This window comes from Spea bombifrons, chromosome 3, assembly GCF_027358695.1.
Source record: "Spea bombifrons isolate aSpeBom1 chromosome 3, aSpeBom1.2.pri, whole genome shotgun sequence".
Taxonomy (NCBI): domain Eukaryota; kingdom Metazoa; phylum Chordata; class Amphibia; order Anura; family Pelobatidae; genus Spea; species Spea bombifrons.
In genome coordinates this window covers 95129783-95144486 of record NC_071089.1, presented here as the reverse complement: position 1 = coordinate 95144486, position 14704 = coordinate 95129783, and the positions used below count along the sequence as shown (strand labels likewise).

General features: G+C 39.7%; 1 protein-coding gene and 1 long non-coding RNA gene across 3 annotated transcripts in view; both read left to right on the top strand.

Moving 5' to 3' along the window:
- The first annotated feature begins 211 nt into the window (after positions 1-211).
- Positions 212-1544, top strand: LOC128484323 (uncharacterized). Its single transcript, XR_008351143.1, has 2 exons — positions 212-289; positions 1387-1544. It is a non-coding gene; the product is annotated as an uncharacterized LOC128484323 (long non-coding RNA).
- A 9263-nt stretch (positions 1545-10807) lies between these two features.
- RHBDD1 (rhomboid domain containing 1) overlaps positions 10808-14704 on the top strand; it is a 36287-nt gene continuing 32390 nt past the window's right edge. For both annotated transcript variants that reach the window (XM_053460940.1, XM_053460939.1), the window contains exons 1-2: positions 10808-11248; positions 12441-12573. In XM_053460940.1, the coding sequence (XP_053316915.1) occupies positions 10816-11248; positions 12441-12573 (566 nt within the window). In that variant the 5' untranslated portion in view covers positions 10808-10815. The remainder of the gene's footprint in view (positions 11249-12440; positions 12574-14704) is intronic.

Below are 14704 nucleotides of genomic sequence, written 5' to 3'. Positions count from 1 at the left end.
ATGAATACCCAAGTCTTGGCATTCTTTTCGACTTCCCATCTTGTTTTCTCCTTGCCGCTTCCTGTACCATTTTTAACTACAGTCACATGACCTCTTATGTCATCAGAGACCTTTCTACTGAATAGCAGCTTGCTGCTGCAGTGCAGAATCACTCTTTGCTACCTTCAAGTAGCAATAAAGTTTTTCGGATTTGAACATTGTTTCTTCGTTTGCAGTGGCTGCCGGTAGATGTAGTCTTCGTGTTTGCGTCTTAACGATCTGTGTTCCGCCTCGGATCTTCGGTTGTCAGGTCAGAGCGCTCGCTTGTGACACGTAGCAACAAGCGATTTAAAGTTTGTGAGGAATATTCCAAGTGGTTTTCCTTAATGTTTAAAAACGCTATAGTCTTTATTGGGAACACGTGGCTTTTGTAGTAACCCCTGTTGTGCCACATTGGCCTGCAGCAGGTAATTTAAAAATGGATACCGCAAATTATAATCTCTTTGAAAAAGTAATATTTACCGCAAATAATGTTACCCGCCTGACTAGTTTATCCTGTCATGTGACAGATGATTGATATTATCTCTATGTCTCCCTCTTACAGTAAAGAGGGCTTATGAAGAATGGGATAGTCTGCATCCAGCCATAGAGGTAATACTCAGGTGTATTACTCAGGTATTGTCATGTGATATTATATATATATATATATATATATAATAACCAGGTCTCTGCCCGTACCAACAGTCCGCTGTCCCATGCAGCCTCGCCAACCAATAATGCATATTAATGTCATTTTTACACCTTTAATATGCATTCCTTACCTGTTGAAGAAAATAAAACCATTTACCTTCAGGAGAAGCTGCAGTGTACCGCTATCTCCACAGTCTGTGGCTGAGGCAGCCAATAAGTGGAGCCTGTATTTCACCTATCGTAATTGATTATCCCATCAGTTTTCTTGCTGATGTTGCCGTGGCGTTTGCGTGACAAGTATGTGGCGTTTATTTTTTTCAATAACATTTTACCTTTTTTTTTTTTCATATTTTCACTATGGATACAAGTGATGGCGTGGAATAGAGGACTCAGAGTCTATATTTTTGTGTGTCATTCATTCATTCTGATAATGTTTAAATTCACTCGCAGTATTGGCCTCTGCCACTTCGGTTGGGAAGTTGTTCCACTTATCTACCACCTCTGTAACTTAATCATTACTAAAACAGCAGGGAAAGAGTGGTCTCAAAAATATAACCGTGAACAGCCACATGGCTTACTCATAAAGTGCCTCTGCCTCCCTGTGTAAAATGTAGTAGAAGCTCTAAAAGGCTGTGCGTGTTTGCTCGTATTTTAACGGCATTAAAAACACATCTACGCTTCATAGTTGATCTAATTCCTTTGTCTTTCATCTTCCAGCAGCCAGTATGAAATCCAAACGAGAAAATGCGCATGGGCTAGGGAAACAGTAAATATTGACAAAATAAGTATTCCAAGTGTTGTGTGATGTCATCACATGGTATCCTGCTGCAGGATATCATGGGGCTATATAAATTAATAAAGCTCAGTGACATCATTATGTAAATGCAATTCAATCAATGTTACTCAGTGACCAGATAAATTGTGTCAGTCATTAATTATGTACAACAAAGGTTTAAAATGGTGCGACTGCTTTGCACTTTAACCCAAATGAGACTCTTGTGCAATTTAAAGCCTTCTCTGGACACCATTAATGGGGCAGCTGTATGGCAGGAGGGACTGCTCAATCCTAACGTCTGGTCAGAACCTGCAAATATGCACAGCACAAAAATATACAGAATAGGTGAGCGCGCATCTAGAAAGCATAAAAGGCATACGCGTTTAGATTCCTGGGTTGCGACTAAAATAATAATGACCAATAAGTAAAAAAAACAAAGCAAGAATTCAGACCCTACCCAGTGAATACCATTCAAAAAAACCACCTAAGGCATAAATATTGAGGATTGATTACACAACACTTCAGGTAAAAGTACTTTAGTATTCCTTACAAATTACTTTAGTATTCCTCCTTAATTGGTGGGGCTGTATGGGACAATAGATTGTCCCTTTAATACATCGTACTAAATAAACTATCACAAGCAGATCGGAGAGGTGGAAGAGCCCCCTTGTACTATACTGGGGATTATTATGATTTCATTGAGATGTAACATAAATAGGAGTTCACGAGTAATGTTTAAACACAAGATTGTTGCACAAACATATTTATATGTCGCCAAGTTTATATAATACAATAATTACTTTTAGAGGTTAATGTCAGTATTAATGTTGAATCTTAAGTTGTACTTCCTAGCACACTGCAAACATCCTTAGTAATTATCGAGAACAATAAACACAAAATCAAGGACAGGCTATGAGTTTATGTCTTCATGCCAAAGTCAGGACACAGAGACATGGTTACGCTATCCAATTTCCTTATTGTGTTTGATCTGCGCTCAGTAAAGGTCTGGGCCGGTATAGCTCTAGGGCGGCCATTGCAGATTTGGGGATCTGTTTCTTTGTGCACAGAAACGCTTAACTTGTTTCTTTTATCCTTCTGATGACCATGTGTTATTTCAAATATTTTTTGTCTTGCCAAATATAGAGGCATTTACATACACAACATGTCCTTTCAGATGCCAAAGCAGTGTTTTCTCTACACTTTTAACATTGCCCTATACTTGACCCTCAGAAAACTAATTAGGTATGTGTTACCCTGAATACTTATCCTGTGAATGACCCTCTAAGGGACTAATAATGCTTTCTGAATATCTCTTTGAACTTAAAGATGAGACTCCAGAAACCGACATTTAGAAAAAGTGATCATTACTGGCATTATTATTTAGACTCTTACCAAAGAGTCATTTGATGAAACATCATAGTCGTGTAGACTCGTTCCATAGACCCTTCCATAGTTTATTCGTATTGCCTAGTAACAAGTCTTCTACTCCCTTATAGCATTGCCTGAAAATGTATATTGAGGTTACTCAATTGCAGTGGATCGGAAGCTGCTCTAGTGATCAGCCTTTGAAATGCTTCTCGTATTCACCAGGCCCCCACTAAGAAAAGAGCACAAGGCTCAGTGTGACTAATCATGTTTTGCTCAATTAGTTAAAAATTTCAGGAATGTTGGGAAGTGCGTCACTTATCCATACTAATAGCTTCAATTTACAACAGATATGCATACTTTAAGGTTTACATTTAGTCAGTGCCTGACCGATGGTCAGAGTGAAATAAATAAGATCTATACAGGACCACAGAAATCTATGGTGAGGATGGTGCAAGGATCATTGGAGATGTTTTGAAATGTTAGTAGTAAGAATACCTAGCTAGGAAACACGTGTGAGGAACGTGTACGTTGATTTAACCCCTTAATGACAAAGCTCGTACATGTACGGGCTCAAAATGCATTGTTTTCAATGGGTTTTGGGACCGCCCATTGTCCTTAAGGGGTTAAAAAGAAAGTACCGTGCTCTAAGGTGAGTCCAAAAATTGTACTTAAGCAGGAAAGTGTAAAATTCTATGTCACAGAGCCACAGATTGACCTGTGATCTTGACATTAACCGGTGAACCATTGTGATGGACAATTTACTAAATGCTCCATACACACTTTTTTCTGGAAGCTTTACCATTGGTGTTATTTTCCCTACTGCTTGGGTATATATAACTTTATCATAATGTTGGAGTTAACTGCACGACTAATGACATTAATCACATGGTAACGGAAATGTAGTATATTGTATAGGATAGGTTGTATGTGCTCCAAAGCATTCGGTGCCATGTAGAATTTTGTACAATGTGCACCTGCTTAGATCCCAAAGCAATATTGGAAATATTTGGGTTTTATATTTTTTTCTATCATATTACTCATACTAAATGATTTATACATATAAAATGGTATCGAAAGAAAGTACCGTATTTGCTCGATTATAAGATGACCCCCAAAATTTTAATATTAATTTAGAAAATTAAGAAAAAACCTGAATATAAGTCTACTCTATAAGGAAAAAGTTTTATTAGTAAATATTAATTCACATGTAAACTATTTTTCATATTTTATAAAAACTTGATTGAGAAAAATGCATTTTTTGTATTTATTTCCTTTTATTTGCCAACCTGCCCCATGGCTTGCTACTCTGCCCCCCTGATATGCCTTATCCCCCCCCCCATTTGCCAATTCGGTACTCCTCTGGTGCTTCTATGTGCTCCACCATAGACGCACCCGAGGAAGTACCGGCTAGCAGCAGCGGAGGTTGCACAGATGTTCGCCGGCTGCCAGAGAGGAGGACCCAGGGCTCCTGCAGGACTGCATGGGATCCTCTTCTCTGGCAGCCGGTGAACGTCTGCACGATGAAAAATATTTTTGACAAATTGTATGGGAAAATGAAATTCTAGAAATTAGAATTAAATCCTTTTTTTTATAATAAATATTTAACTTTTGATGTTTATGTTTTTTGTTACTTTTTTATTACCGTATTTGCTCGATTATAAGACAACCCCCCCAAAATCTGAGTCTTAATTTAGGAAAAAAAGCCTGAATATAAGACGACCCTATAGGAAAAAAAGTTTTACTAGTAAATGTTAATTCATGTAAACTATTTTTTTTTTAATAAAAGCTATTATTGAGAAAAATATTTTTTTTGTTTTTATTTCCTTTTATTTTCCAACCTGCCCCCCAGTTATGCACATCTGCCCCCAGGCTTGCCACTCCTGTATGGCATTGTGGCCCATGATATGCCTTATACCACTATATGCCACTCTGGCATTTAGGGGGTTAAAAGGCATATTATGGGGCAGAGTGGCATATAGGGAGGTATAAGACATTTCAGGAGGCAGAGTGGCGTATAGAGGGTTAAAAGGCATTTCATAGAGCACTCTGCTTACAGAAATGCCTTATGCCCCCCAATTAACACTCCCCCCACACACACACTTACCGGTGCTTCCGACTCCCTGCTGTGCAGTCGGGGCAGAGGGTAGACGTCTACGCGATTCCGGTAGGCAACTTCCGCTGCAGCCGGAAGGAGGTGCAGTTAGCAGCGGGGGTTGTCTGCGTCCATCCCGCAAACCTTCCCCGACTGTCAGAGAGGAGAGTTCCCTCTTGTGTCCCTCTGACAGTCGGAGGGTTTATGCGCGATGGACGCAGACAACCCCCGCTGCTAACCGCACCTCCTTCTGGCTGCAGCGGAAATTGCCTACCGGAATCGCGTAGACGTCTACCCACTGCCACGACTACACAGCAGGGAGTCGGAAGCACCAGTAAGTTTGGGGGATCTGGATCTTAGTCTTATAGTCAGACCTATATTTGAAGTCTGTTTTTAAGATGACCCCGATTTGCTCTGAAGAAAACCTTGTCTTATAATCGAGCAAATACGGTATTCATGTTTATCACATGTTTCGGGTGTATGGGTGCAAATGGCCACAATTATTTATTATATCCAAAGACACAGTGGAGCAGATTCGAGGGCTCCCCGATGCCACAACAGGGATGGTTTGGACTAATGTGGCATTGAGCAGTCTAACCAATAGAAACAAAGGCATGAATAGCCATTAAGGGAGGTAATGCACTTTGGTACCAAAAATAAGTATGCAACTTACACTCCTTTGGGGAAAAGCAGAAAATGAGAAGGACTTAGGTATAATTATAGACTATAGACTTAGCAGCAAAGTACAGCGCCAGTCAGCGGTTGAAAAAGCCAGTAAGGTATTGGCATACATAAAGAGGAGTATTAAATCACGAGATTAAAATATAATTTTACCTCTTTATAAAGCAATGGTGAGGCGTTACCTTGAATATGCAGTGCAATTTTGCGCACTAGTTTTTAAGATGAACTGGAGGAAGTGCAGATAAAGTTAATTAGAGGAATGGAGAATTTTAGTTATGAAGGAAGACTAGAAAAACTAAACTTGTTTTCACTTGAAAAGAGACGTCTAAGAGGGATCTGATCACATTGTACAAATACATACAAGGTCAGTATAAACAGCTCTCTAGTGATATAGTCACCAAGAGGTCTCTACAAAAGACACAGAGTCATCAGTTGAGACTTGAGGAAAGATTTCTGCATCAGCATAGGAAAGGGTTCTTCACAGGAAGAACAATAAGAATATGGAACTCTCTGCCTAAGGATGTTGTATTATCTAACTCTGTGGATATTTTTAAGAAAGGTCTGAATGCTTTTCTGGCTAAGCATAACATAAAGGGCTACAACTGCTAAAAGGACAGTTGTATTAGAAAGTTGATCCAGGCAGGGCCGGCCCTATAATGGGGCAGACTGGGGCAATTGCCCCAGGCGGCACTTTAGAAGGGGCGGCACTTTGCCGCCCCAAGCGCTTTTTTTTTGGTTTTTTTTTTGAAGCGGAGGAGAGAGAGAGGGGCACCGAGTGGTTTTCGCTTACCCGCTCGGCGCCCCTCTCTCTCTGTCCTCTGCGGCGAGTCTCCCTGTTCGGTCCCGGTGCCGGCTTGTAATGCAGAGCGCCGGAAGTGACGTCAATTTCCGGCGCTCAGCATTACAAGCCGGCACCGTGGCAGGGCAGGGAGACTCGCCACAGGACTGTTTAAAGGTAAGTACCCGCGTTGGCGGGGGGGGGGGCGGCGTTTTAAACTTCGCCCCAGGCGGCGTTAAGCCCAGGGAGTAATCTGATTGCCACTATAGAATCAAGAAGGATTTTTTTCCCCTGTTGTGGCATAATTGGTAATTGCCCCAAGTAGGTTTTTGCCTTCTTTTGGATCAACTTTAGAAATTTAGAACTAGGTATGTGTGAAAGGTTGAACTTGATGGGCTGAAGACCTTTTTCAACCTACTATTCTATACTATACTATCTCCCCCTAAAGACATTTATGTATGCTAGGGGGCTGTGGGTAGGGTGACCACATTTCCTAACTGCCGTTCTGGGACAGGTGAAAACATATTTGCCGGTGCATTTTCAGTATTTAAGCAATCACTGGCTAAACAGGACCAAAACAGCTAAACAGTGCCATCTTGGTCCCCAAATAGGACCAAAACCGCTAAATGGTGCTATGTTGCTCCCCAAACAGCTAAACAATGCCATATTTACACCCACGCATCTAAACAGTGCCATCTTTGTCTCCAATGCCATCTTGGTCCCGAACTAGCTAAACAGTGTCACATTTGTCAACAGTTTAACAGTGCCATGTTTGTCCCAAGATTCCCAGTGCCACCTTTGTCACTAAACCTGCTTCCCATTGCCACGTTTGCCACTAAACTTCTTCCCTGTCATCTTTGTCCCCAGTTTCCCATAGCCATATTTGTCACTAAACATGGGACTATGGGAAACTGTTTAGTGACAGAAATGAGTAGGCTTCAAAAATGCAGGCGCGTGGCAGCTTAGATGAACAACAAAAGGCTTCTTTAGGGATGACCTTAAAATGTACAGTATTAGGAAGGCATGTTGCATGTTTTTCAAAAGAACCTTTTGTGTAGTATGAAGTGCTTTTTAATAGGACAAAATAACTTGTATTGTTCTGCGCTTGAGATTTTGAATGAACGTTCAAGTGTCCGGCTAGATTTAACCCATATATATATATATATATATTGGTTTGTAGAGCATTAATTATAAGAAGGTGTTGCTAAAGACCAAATAGTTATATACAGTGCAAAGGGATCAGCACACTCACATCAAACAGATTGAAAACTCTCAAAACTATAGTTTTCATACGGCTGCTATAGACTTAGAGACCTAGCAAGAGTGTCTCTGTATGTGCAAAATAGGAAGGCCTTCTGGTCTTTGGTAAGAAGAGATTTAGGATGGAGGACATTATATTATGTCTCCACAAAACCGGTCATCAAGGCAGAGGCTAATTGCAGCCACGATCAGCAGCAGGCTTTTTATATTATAGATTATTATATATATTATTATATTATATCATGAATGATCAGCAGTCTTTTTACAGCTTCGTCAACCATGAAGTACTATTTTTTTTACATTTTTACAATTAGTATTGGGACAGGGTTAGAGTTATCTTGGTGTACATCCACAGCCAAAAATTCATAAACTTAAATAAAAATAAAATAGAAAAGGTAGATGTACAAAAAATATATCATGGGATATGGGGTATTTCCTAAATCAGAAGAAATATCTAAATATATCTATTGATATTTTTTGTTTATCTCTACTGGTTATGCATACCTTTTTAGAAGAAAATAACCTGAAAAAGTTATCAATTTTTAAATATTTTTTTGGACGAAAACATGGTTTATGTATGTTCATAAAAAAAAAGTCCTTGTTTTTCACAAATATATATAATTTGTGTGGTTAAACAAATGCGAGAGAGAGGGAGGGAAATTATGTGTTAAAACTGCAAAAGTGCTAAAAACCCTTTAGTCCTTAAATGTAAAAGATAAAATACCCTTAGTCCTTAAGGGATTAAATAGCAGTGCCCTTATTTGCGTGTCTAACCACACTCTCTAAAACAAAGTGTCCCTCTGGTCGTTTGAAACGGTCAGGGCCAGTAATCTGCCCTTTTAAGATGACCATCCTGTTATTTGGAAGCCCTTTTTAAATCCAAATGGTTTGGTTTGTCGTCCATGTAATTTCAGATGTATGAAAACAACAACTTCTGTTTTAAAATGAAACCTTTGTTCTAACATTGTTCCTTTTTCGGTGGGCAGATAAACAAATATCCAGCACTGTATTAGCATTTGTTTTTCTGAATGAAAGAATGTGCGTTTGCCTAGAATATTTCTGAACAAGAAAAGTTTTCTTTGAGTTGTGGTACAGTAATTGTGCATGGCACAGACGCCACTGCTACACCCACCAGAGATGCTAGTAGAATTTTAATGAAGCGATGTCAGCACCTCTATTCTAGCCGGCATACCAGATGTTCTCCTCTGTAGAGTCGCCGCAGTGTCACGTCTCTCTTTAGTACTGCGTCTCTTAGCACTGCTCTGCTTTAATGTTCTGCTAAGTCTTCCTAAAGTAAAAATCGGTCTGGGAGCAGAGAAATGCTAAAAGAATTAGCATAGCAGACCAGACGGCTTCCTTTCAGTCCTCCGATACTATCTTTTTGACCAGGACAGACATGGCTGTCAAGCGAAAAGTTTAGTGATGTGAGTTGAACAGAGTATACAGTTTAAAGTGAATCTATCAGTTTGCAACATTGTATGCTTGTTTTTAGTACAACATTAAAGGAAACTTAAAAATGTAAATTAAGTTAATTACACCTCAAAATTTTAGCTTATGGGCAAAATGTCCTCTTTCTGTCATGTATTAATGTACAGTGAACGTATCACGTTTTTAACAGTATAATAAATAAGGAAATCATACATATTTTATTTTGTTTAATTAATCGTGCGTTGTTTTATACATTGGAATGTAATGTGTACCAGGATCTGAACAGATCCGCCTGCCCGCAGCTTTTGCCAAGACTGTCACTAAGTATATCGCATGCAGAGAGATCTTTCTCACAGAAAATAGCTGGGTAGTGGGGAAGGGGTAAACACATCTGGGGATTCTGCAGAACCGTCCATACTTTTGCCAAAAAAAGAAAATACTACGAAAATGTAAAATAACTACACAGTTATCATATGCATTTAAGTGCATATGATAGCTGGAGTGGCCCTTTAAATTATTATAGCTGGGCTTAGCTAAGCAGAAGAAGAGAATCGGCCTGTGACATGGTGCCAAGAACATGCCTGAGTTTGAACTGGAGTTTCTTGTGAAGCCTTGCTTCCCCGAGTCTCCGGGTCAATTACTCCTTTCTCTGGGATTACTTTCTACCTACTCCCCACCTACTTTCCACAACTAGCCCTGTCCCTACATGAAGCTACTCCCGACAGAAGTGGGACAGCCCTGGGTAGCTGAAAGTTTTCAGGTATGCTTATGAGTGTATACCATCAGAACAGCCATGTTAATTGGCTGTCCTGAGGATTCCCATTTATTCCTCCCCTTAGAAAACAGCCTTAGAAGAGATGATGATGGGAAAGAAAGAGCGTTTAGGACAAGGCAGTAATTAGTAATGCAGGTTTTTCTACCATCAGCATACTTTTTCCTTTTAAAGAAAGAGACGTACAAGGACAAGCATCACTTACACATACTACGTAACCATGCATTTCCCCGTGCTGTTCCAGTTGTCATGTTTCTTCTCTTTACCAAATATTATATTGACAGCTGACCTTGGTGAATTGCTGATCCTGGACATCAGCATCTTCCCAGCATGAATGAAAACGCTCTAGATGCTCCCCTGACTCTAGCATTGAACAAATTTAATTTGTATGAGTCATTTCTATACAGGCAGCTCTTCCTGATTTAAGCATTTGCTACTCTTATGTAATTCATTTTCTTTTAGAAAGGAACTCATATTCTATGTGTGCCGACATTTTACGTTAATATAACGGCATGCCGTCAGTCTCTAATGATGTCTGTGTTTTCTAGACGTTTTATATGACTGTTTCACAGTGTTCTACAGCCCCGAACGTTACTATAGTGTATGTAGGAACAGCAAAAAGTGGGGTTGATGCCACCAAAATATGCTATTCTTCAAAACTCTTCTGTTATATGAATAGCTATAGATGGATCTAAAAGTCACAAAGAAAATTCTTGGTAAAGCCACACCCCCTGGACACACCCCTAACCACACCCCCTACAAATACTCTGTTAAGGCTATTTGGAATATTAGGAAGTATGTGACTGAATTGTTAATTAGTTGTTAAATCCTGTTATACAGTTAGGTTACATTGAAATTACTTTTAATGTTGTTTCAGAGAATATGGTTGTATGTGTTGTTAACTATTAACGCCAATCTTTGCTTTTCAACTTTCAGGTTCACGTTATCCATTTTTTTGTTCATCACATGTTTACATGAAGTGAAGCTCTAAAATGCACAGAAGACAAAGAGGAGTGAACACTGGGCTTCTTCTGCTGTTTGCCCAGATTTATCAGTTTGGGCTAAACAACATCCCTCCTGTAACTCTGGCAGCACTTGGACTGAATATTTTCCTTTTTTTGAACCCAGCTAAGCCATTGCTTTATGTCTGTATTAGTGTACACGAGGGTTACTACCACAGAGACTGGCAACGTCTACTCCTGTCACCATTCCACCATGCTGATGATTGGCATCTGTATTTCAACATGGTGTCCTTATTATGGAAAGGCCAAAAACTGGAAAACAGGCTGGGCAGTGTGCTCTTCGCAGCAATAATCGCTGTATTTTCCCAGCTGGTAGGAGTGGTGTATGTCATTTTGGAGTTAGTCCTGGCAGAATTCATGGATGATCCTTCCTACAAGATGCAATGTGCTGTGGGCTTCTCAGGTATTCTGCTGAAAGAGGATTTATGCACAGAGCTTCGGGACTCAGCTAACTATATAAGACTGGCTTCATTTTGTGCTTGTTTGTACCAGTACAAGGGGAAATATAAGATGGTTGTTACTCACAAGGACATTCAAGATCCAAAGAAGGCTCTATGGGCCCTCCCTAAAAAATGATTATCCAGATGTAGACCTCTTGCAAACAGCCTACACCAACCATTTTCTGTTGATGAGGCTTAAGGGCTGATTAAACCTATACCTAGGGTGTTTCATATATGGGAAGTATGTAGATTGCCTTTGGAGATGGTCCAGTTTTTTTTAAGCCCAGGGGTTCAGCGGTTCAATGTGAAAACAAAAACTGGTGAAAAAAGTTGCTTGTGCCGGTCTTCGTCTTCGGGGGTAGCACTCTCCTAAGAGACCTGCAGCCCCTCTAGCCAAAGGGCCTGGATGGATCTTCAAAGTCAACATCTGAGAGAGGCAGTAGCTCTAAGGCTACACACCTCCCTCACCAAAACTTAAGGGGGTCCAGTTGTACTGTGGCCATTTTTGCAACATGAAAAAATAAGACCCCAGTTTTCTTAGGTTAGGTGTCATGAAAGTTACTATACCGCCACTATACTGTTTTCAGCCTCACCGACATAATCTTGAGCACACATCCAGACCCTGGACTAATCTGGGTGGAAAATCAAAAACACCTTGGGGCTTCAGACACTTTTGGCCTTGAGGACCGCTACCAGCCCTCCCCCACCCCGCCATAGGTACTCGCTTGATCTTGCCAAGTATGAGAAGCTGGAAGTTGGACCAGTCTGATATGCAGATAAAAATATTTGAGCTGTAGTGGCATAAACAAGCAAACAATTGGAAGCCTTGAGGGGAAGCTGTCATATGAAGTCAAAACACACTTATGCGTTTTGTATTTTAACATAATCAAACTCTCTCTCTCTCTCTCTCTCTCTCTCTCTCTCTCTCTCTCTCTCTCTCTCTCTCTCTCTCTCTCTCTCTCTCTCTCTCTCTCTCTCTCTCTCTCTCTCTCTCTATATATATATATATATATACACAAATAAAATATTTGGTTATGCAGATATTCATATGTGGTAAAGACTTAATGATAGGACTATATTATACCTTGTAGTTAGCATGCTGCCAACTTTGGTAATTTTCTGATGATTTCTAATTTTATTTTTTATGGCTTTTAGGAGTACTCTTTGCTTTAAAAGTACTAAACAACCATTATCATCCAGGAGGATCTTCCAATGTCTTTGGTTTTCAAGTTGCCAACAGATATGCTTGCTGGGTGGAGCTGGTGGCCATCCATTTGCTATCACCAGGGTAAGTTGTTTTCATTTGGCTTATGTATTTATCCCAAAGAATTCATGTGATAACCTAAACAGAATCATTTTGAAAAGGTTACTCTCCACAGTAAATGATAGGTGTGACAACTAAGCAGCCGCGAAAGGTGAGAGGACATTTGTAAAAAAATAATACCAGTACTAATTTGGTAAAGCTTCAATAACTTTATGAAAAGTATGTAGTGCATGGATACAGACATTAGGCACATTATATGGGGCAGAGTGTCCCGTTTTGTAATGAAAGTCTTTAGACCAACCCGAGGGTTGGGATGTACAAGGTTTCAGGTATAGTTTTCACCTTTGATACTTTGGAGTTACTTTGGAGTTACCTCAATTATTGAACAAAGTGGTAGTTTTTTATGACGCAGAGAGAATTCAGTTAAAACAATGACTCTCTTATCAACTGTCCTGCCAACTCACACTTGTCCGTAACAAGGACCTAGAGGAAATTAATAAAAAGCTTTCCAGTTATGCATTTTCCATGATCTGACATTCCCAGAAAAATGCTTCCTAGTTCTGCTAAAAGGGTGGAATATAGCTGAAGCATGCCACCAAAATACATATTTGTAATTGTATTCCTGGTTCTACAGCATTATTGCTAATTTAGGTTCACGATGTGTTTATTACAGGTAGTAAAATGGACCCCTTATTGGGTCCAGCAACAATGTTGCTGTATTCATCTCAATTAATTATAATAGATTGTATGGTATTTGCATCTGCAGTATATATTTTTACACACACACACACACTCCTGTAACTTTGAGATCAAGATTGCTGGTTATACTTGATAATATTGAATGTTCCTTCCCTATTACTTTGGCATCCAGCCAATGATTCACTTGTTCTACTCTGCTGTTGACGTTAAACCCTATAAAACATAATGGTGAATCACGTTGCATATGCTGGTTGAATAATCTAAACTACAACTATCAATCTCACTTACTGTAAATGACTGAAGAACAAACATTGCCACAGGCAGACACATTGAAAACGTACATTTTTTTTTCAATTGGAATGCAGTTCTTTGTCTGCTCCAAAAATGAGAGAGGAAATACTTGTCTGCTTGAAATAACTTAAATAGTTTTGCTACATTGTAAATACACCACTTAGTATACAGTTTCTGTGCACAGATGAATGTATTTACAGTTCTAATGATAACGACATATTCATCTTTGCAAGAGAAAATACCACGGCAGATAACATTTCTAATGGGAACTTCATACTTTTATATGCTTTAGTTATTGTCCTATGGTAAGGAATACTCATGTAACAGGAAGAATTATAGATAGTAACTTTATAATGTATTTCTCCGTTTCACCTGCCTATGATAAGCCTTTTTGGTGACCTGAAAGCCCTTTGGAGATTGGAACGCAGTACTGATTGCATCACACAACATAATTGTGAAAATACTTAAACCGCAAACGGCTTCAAACTCCTTGCACAAACTACATATTTTAGCAAATACTTTGGCTTCATGCATCACACATCTGATGTCAGCTCAAGCTAGTACTGCCCTAAATGTCCGAAGTTCAGCCAGCAAAGGCTACACTGAGCTGGATTTACTGGATGTAAGTCACACTGGGAAAATAGGACTAAGGACAACCAAGTGTTCCTGCTCTTCTGCTTCCGGTAGCAAACCTGCTTAGCACACATTGCTAGGTACCCTACTGACAATATAACACATATGGAAAACATTTTTAAACTTCATATTCTATATTATTACTTTAGAGTTGTATGCCAGAAATGGCCGTACACTGCTGTTCCATTACACTTGAGGTACCCTCGGCCAAACTGGTCACTCTTAACTGCACTGACCATTCTCAGACTCACTAATGCAAACCCAAACATGCTGACTGCCTTCAGCCCCCCTGGCACACACAAACCGACCACTCTTTGCCTCAATTATGAAAACTCAGACCCGCTAATTATTCTTAAACAAACTGACCCCTCTCAACCACTCCGATGTAAACTTACAGACAGCCACACCAGTGTACATTCAAACGCACATACCACTCTGGGTCAAACGAACAGTATTCTCAAATAAACACACAGTCAAAATGTACACATCTCAACCACAGACACACACCGCTTTCAGGGATATACACACATGC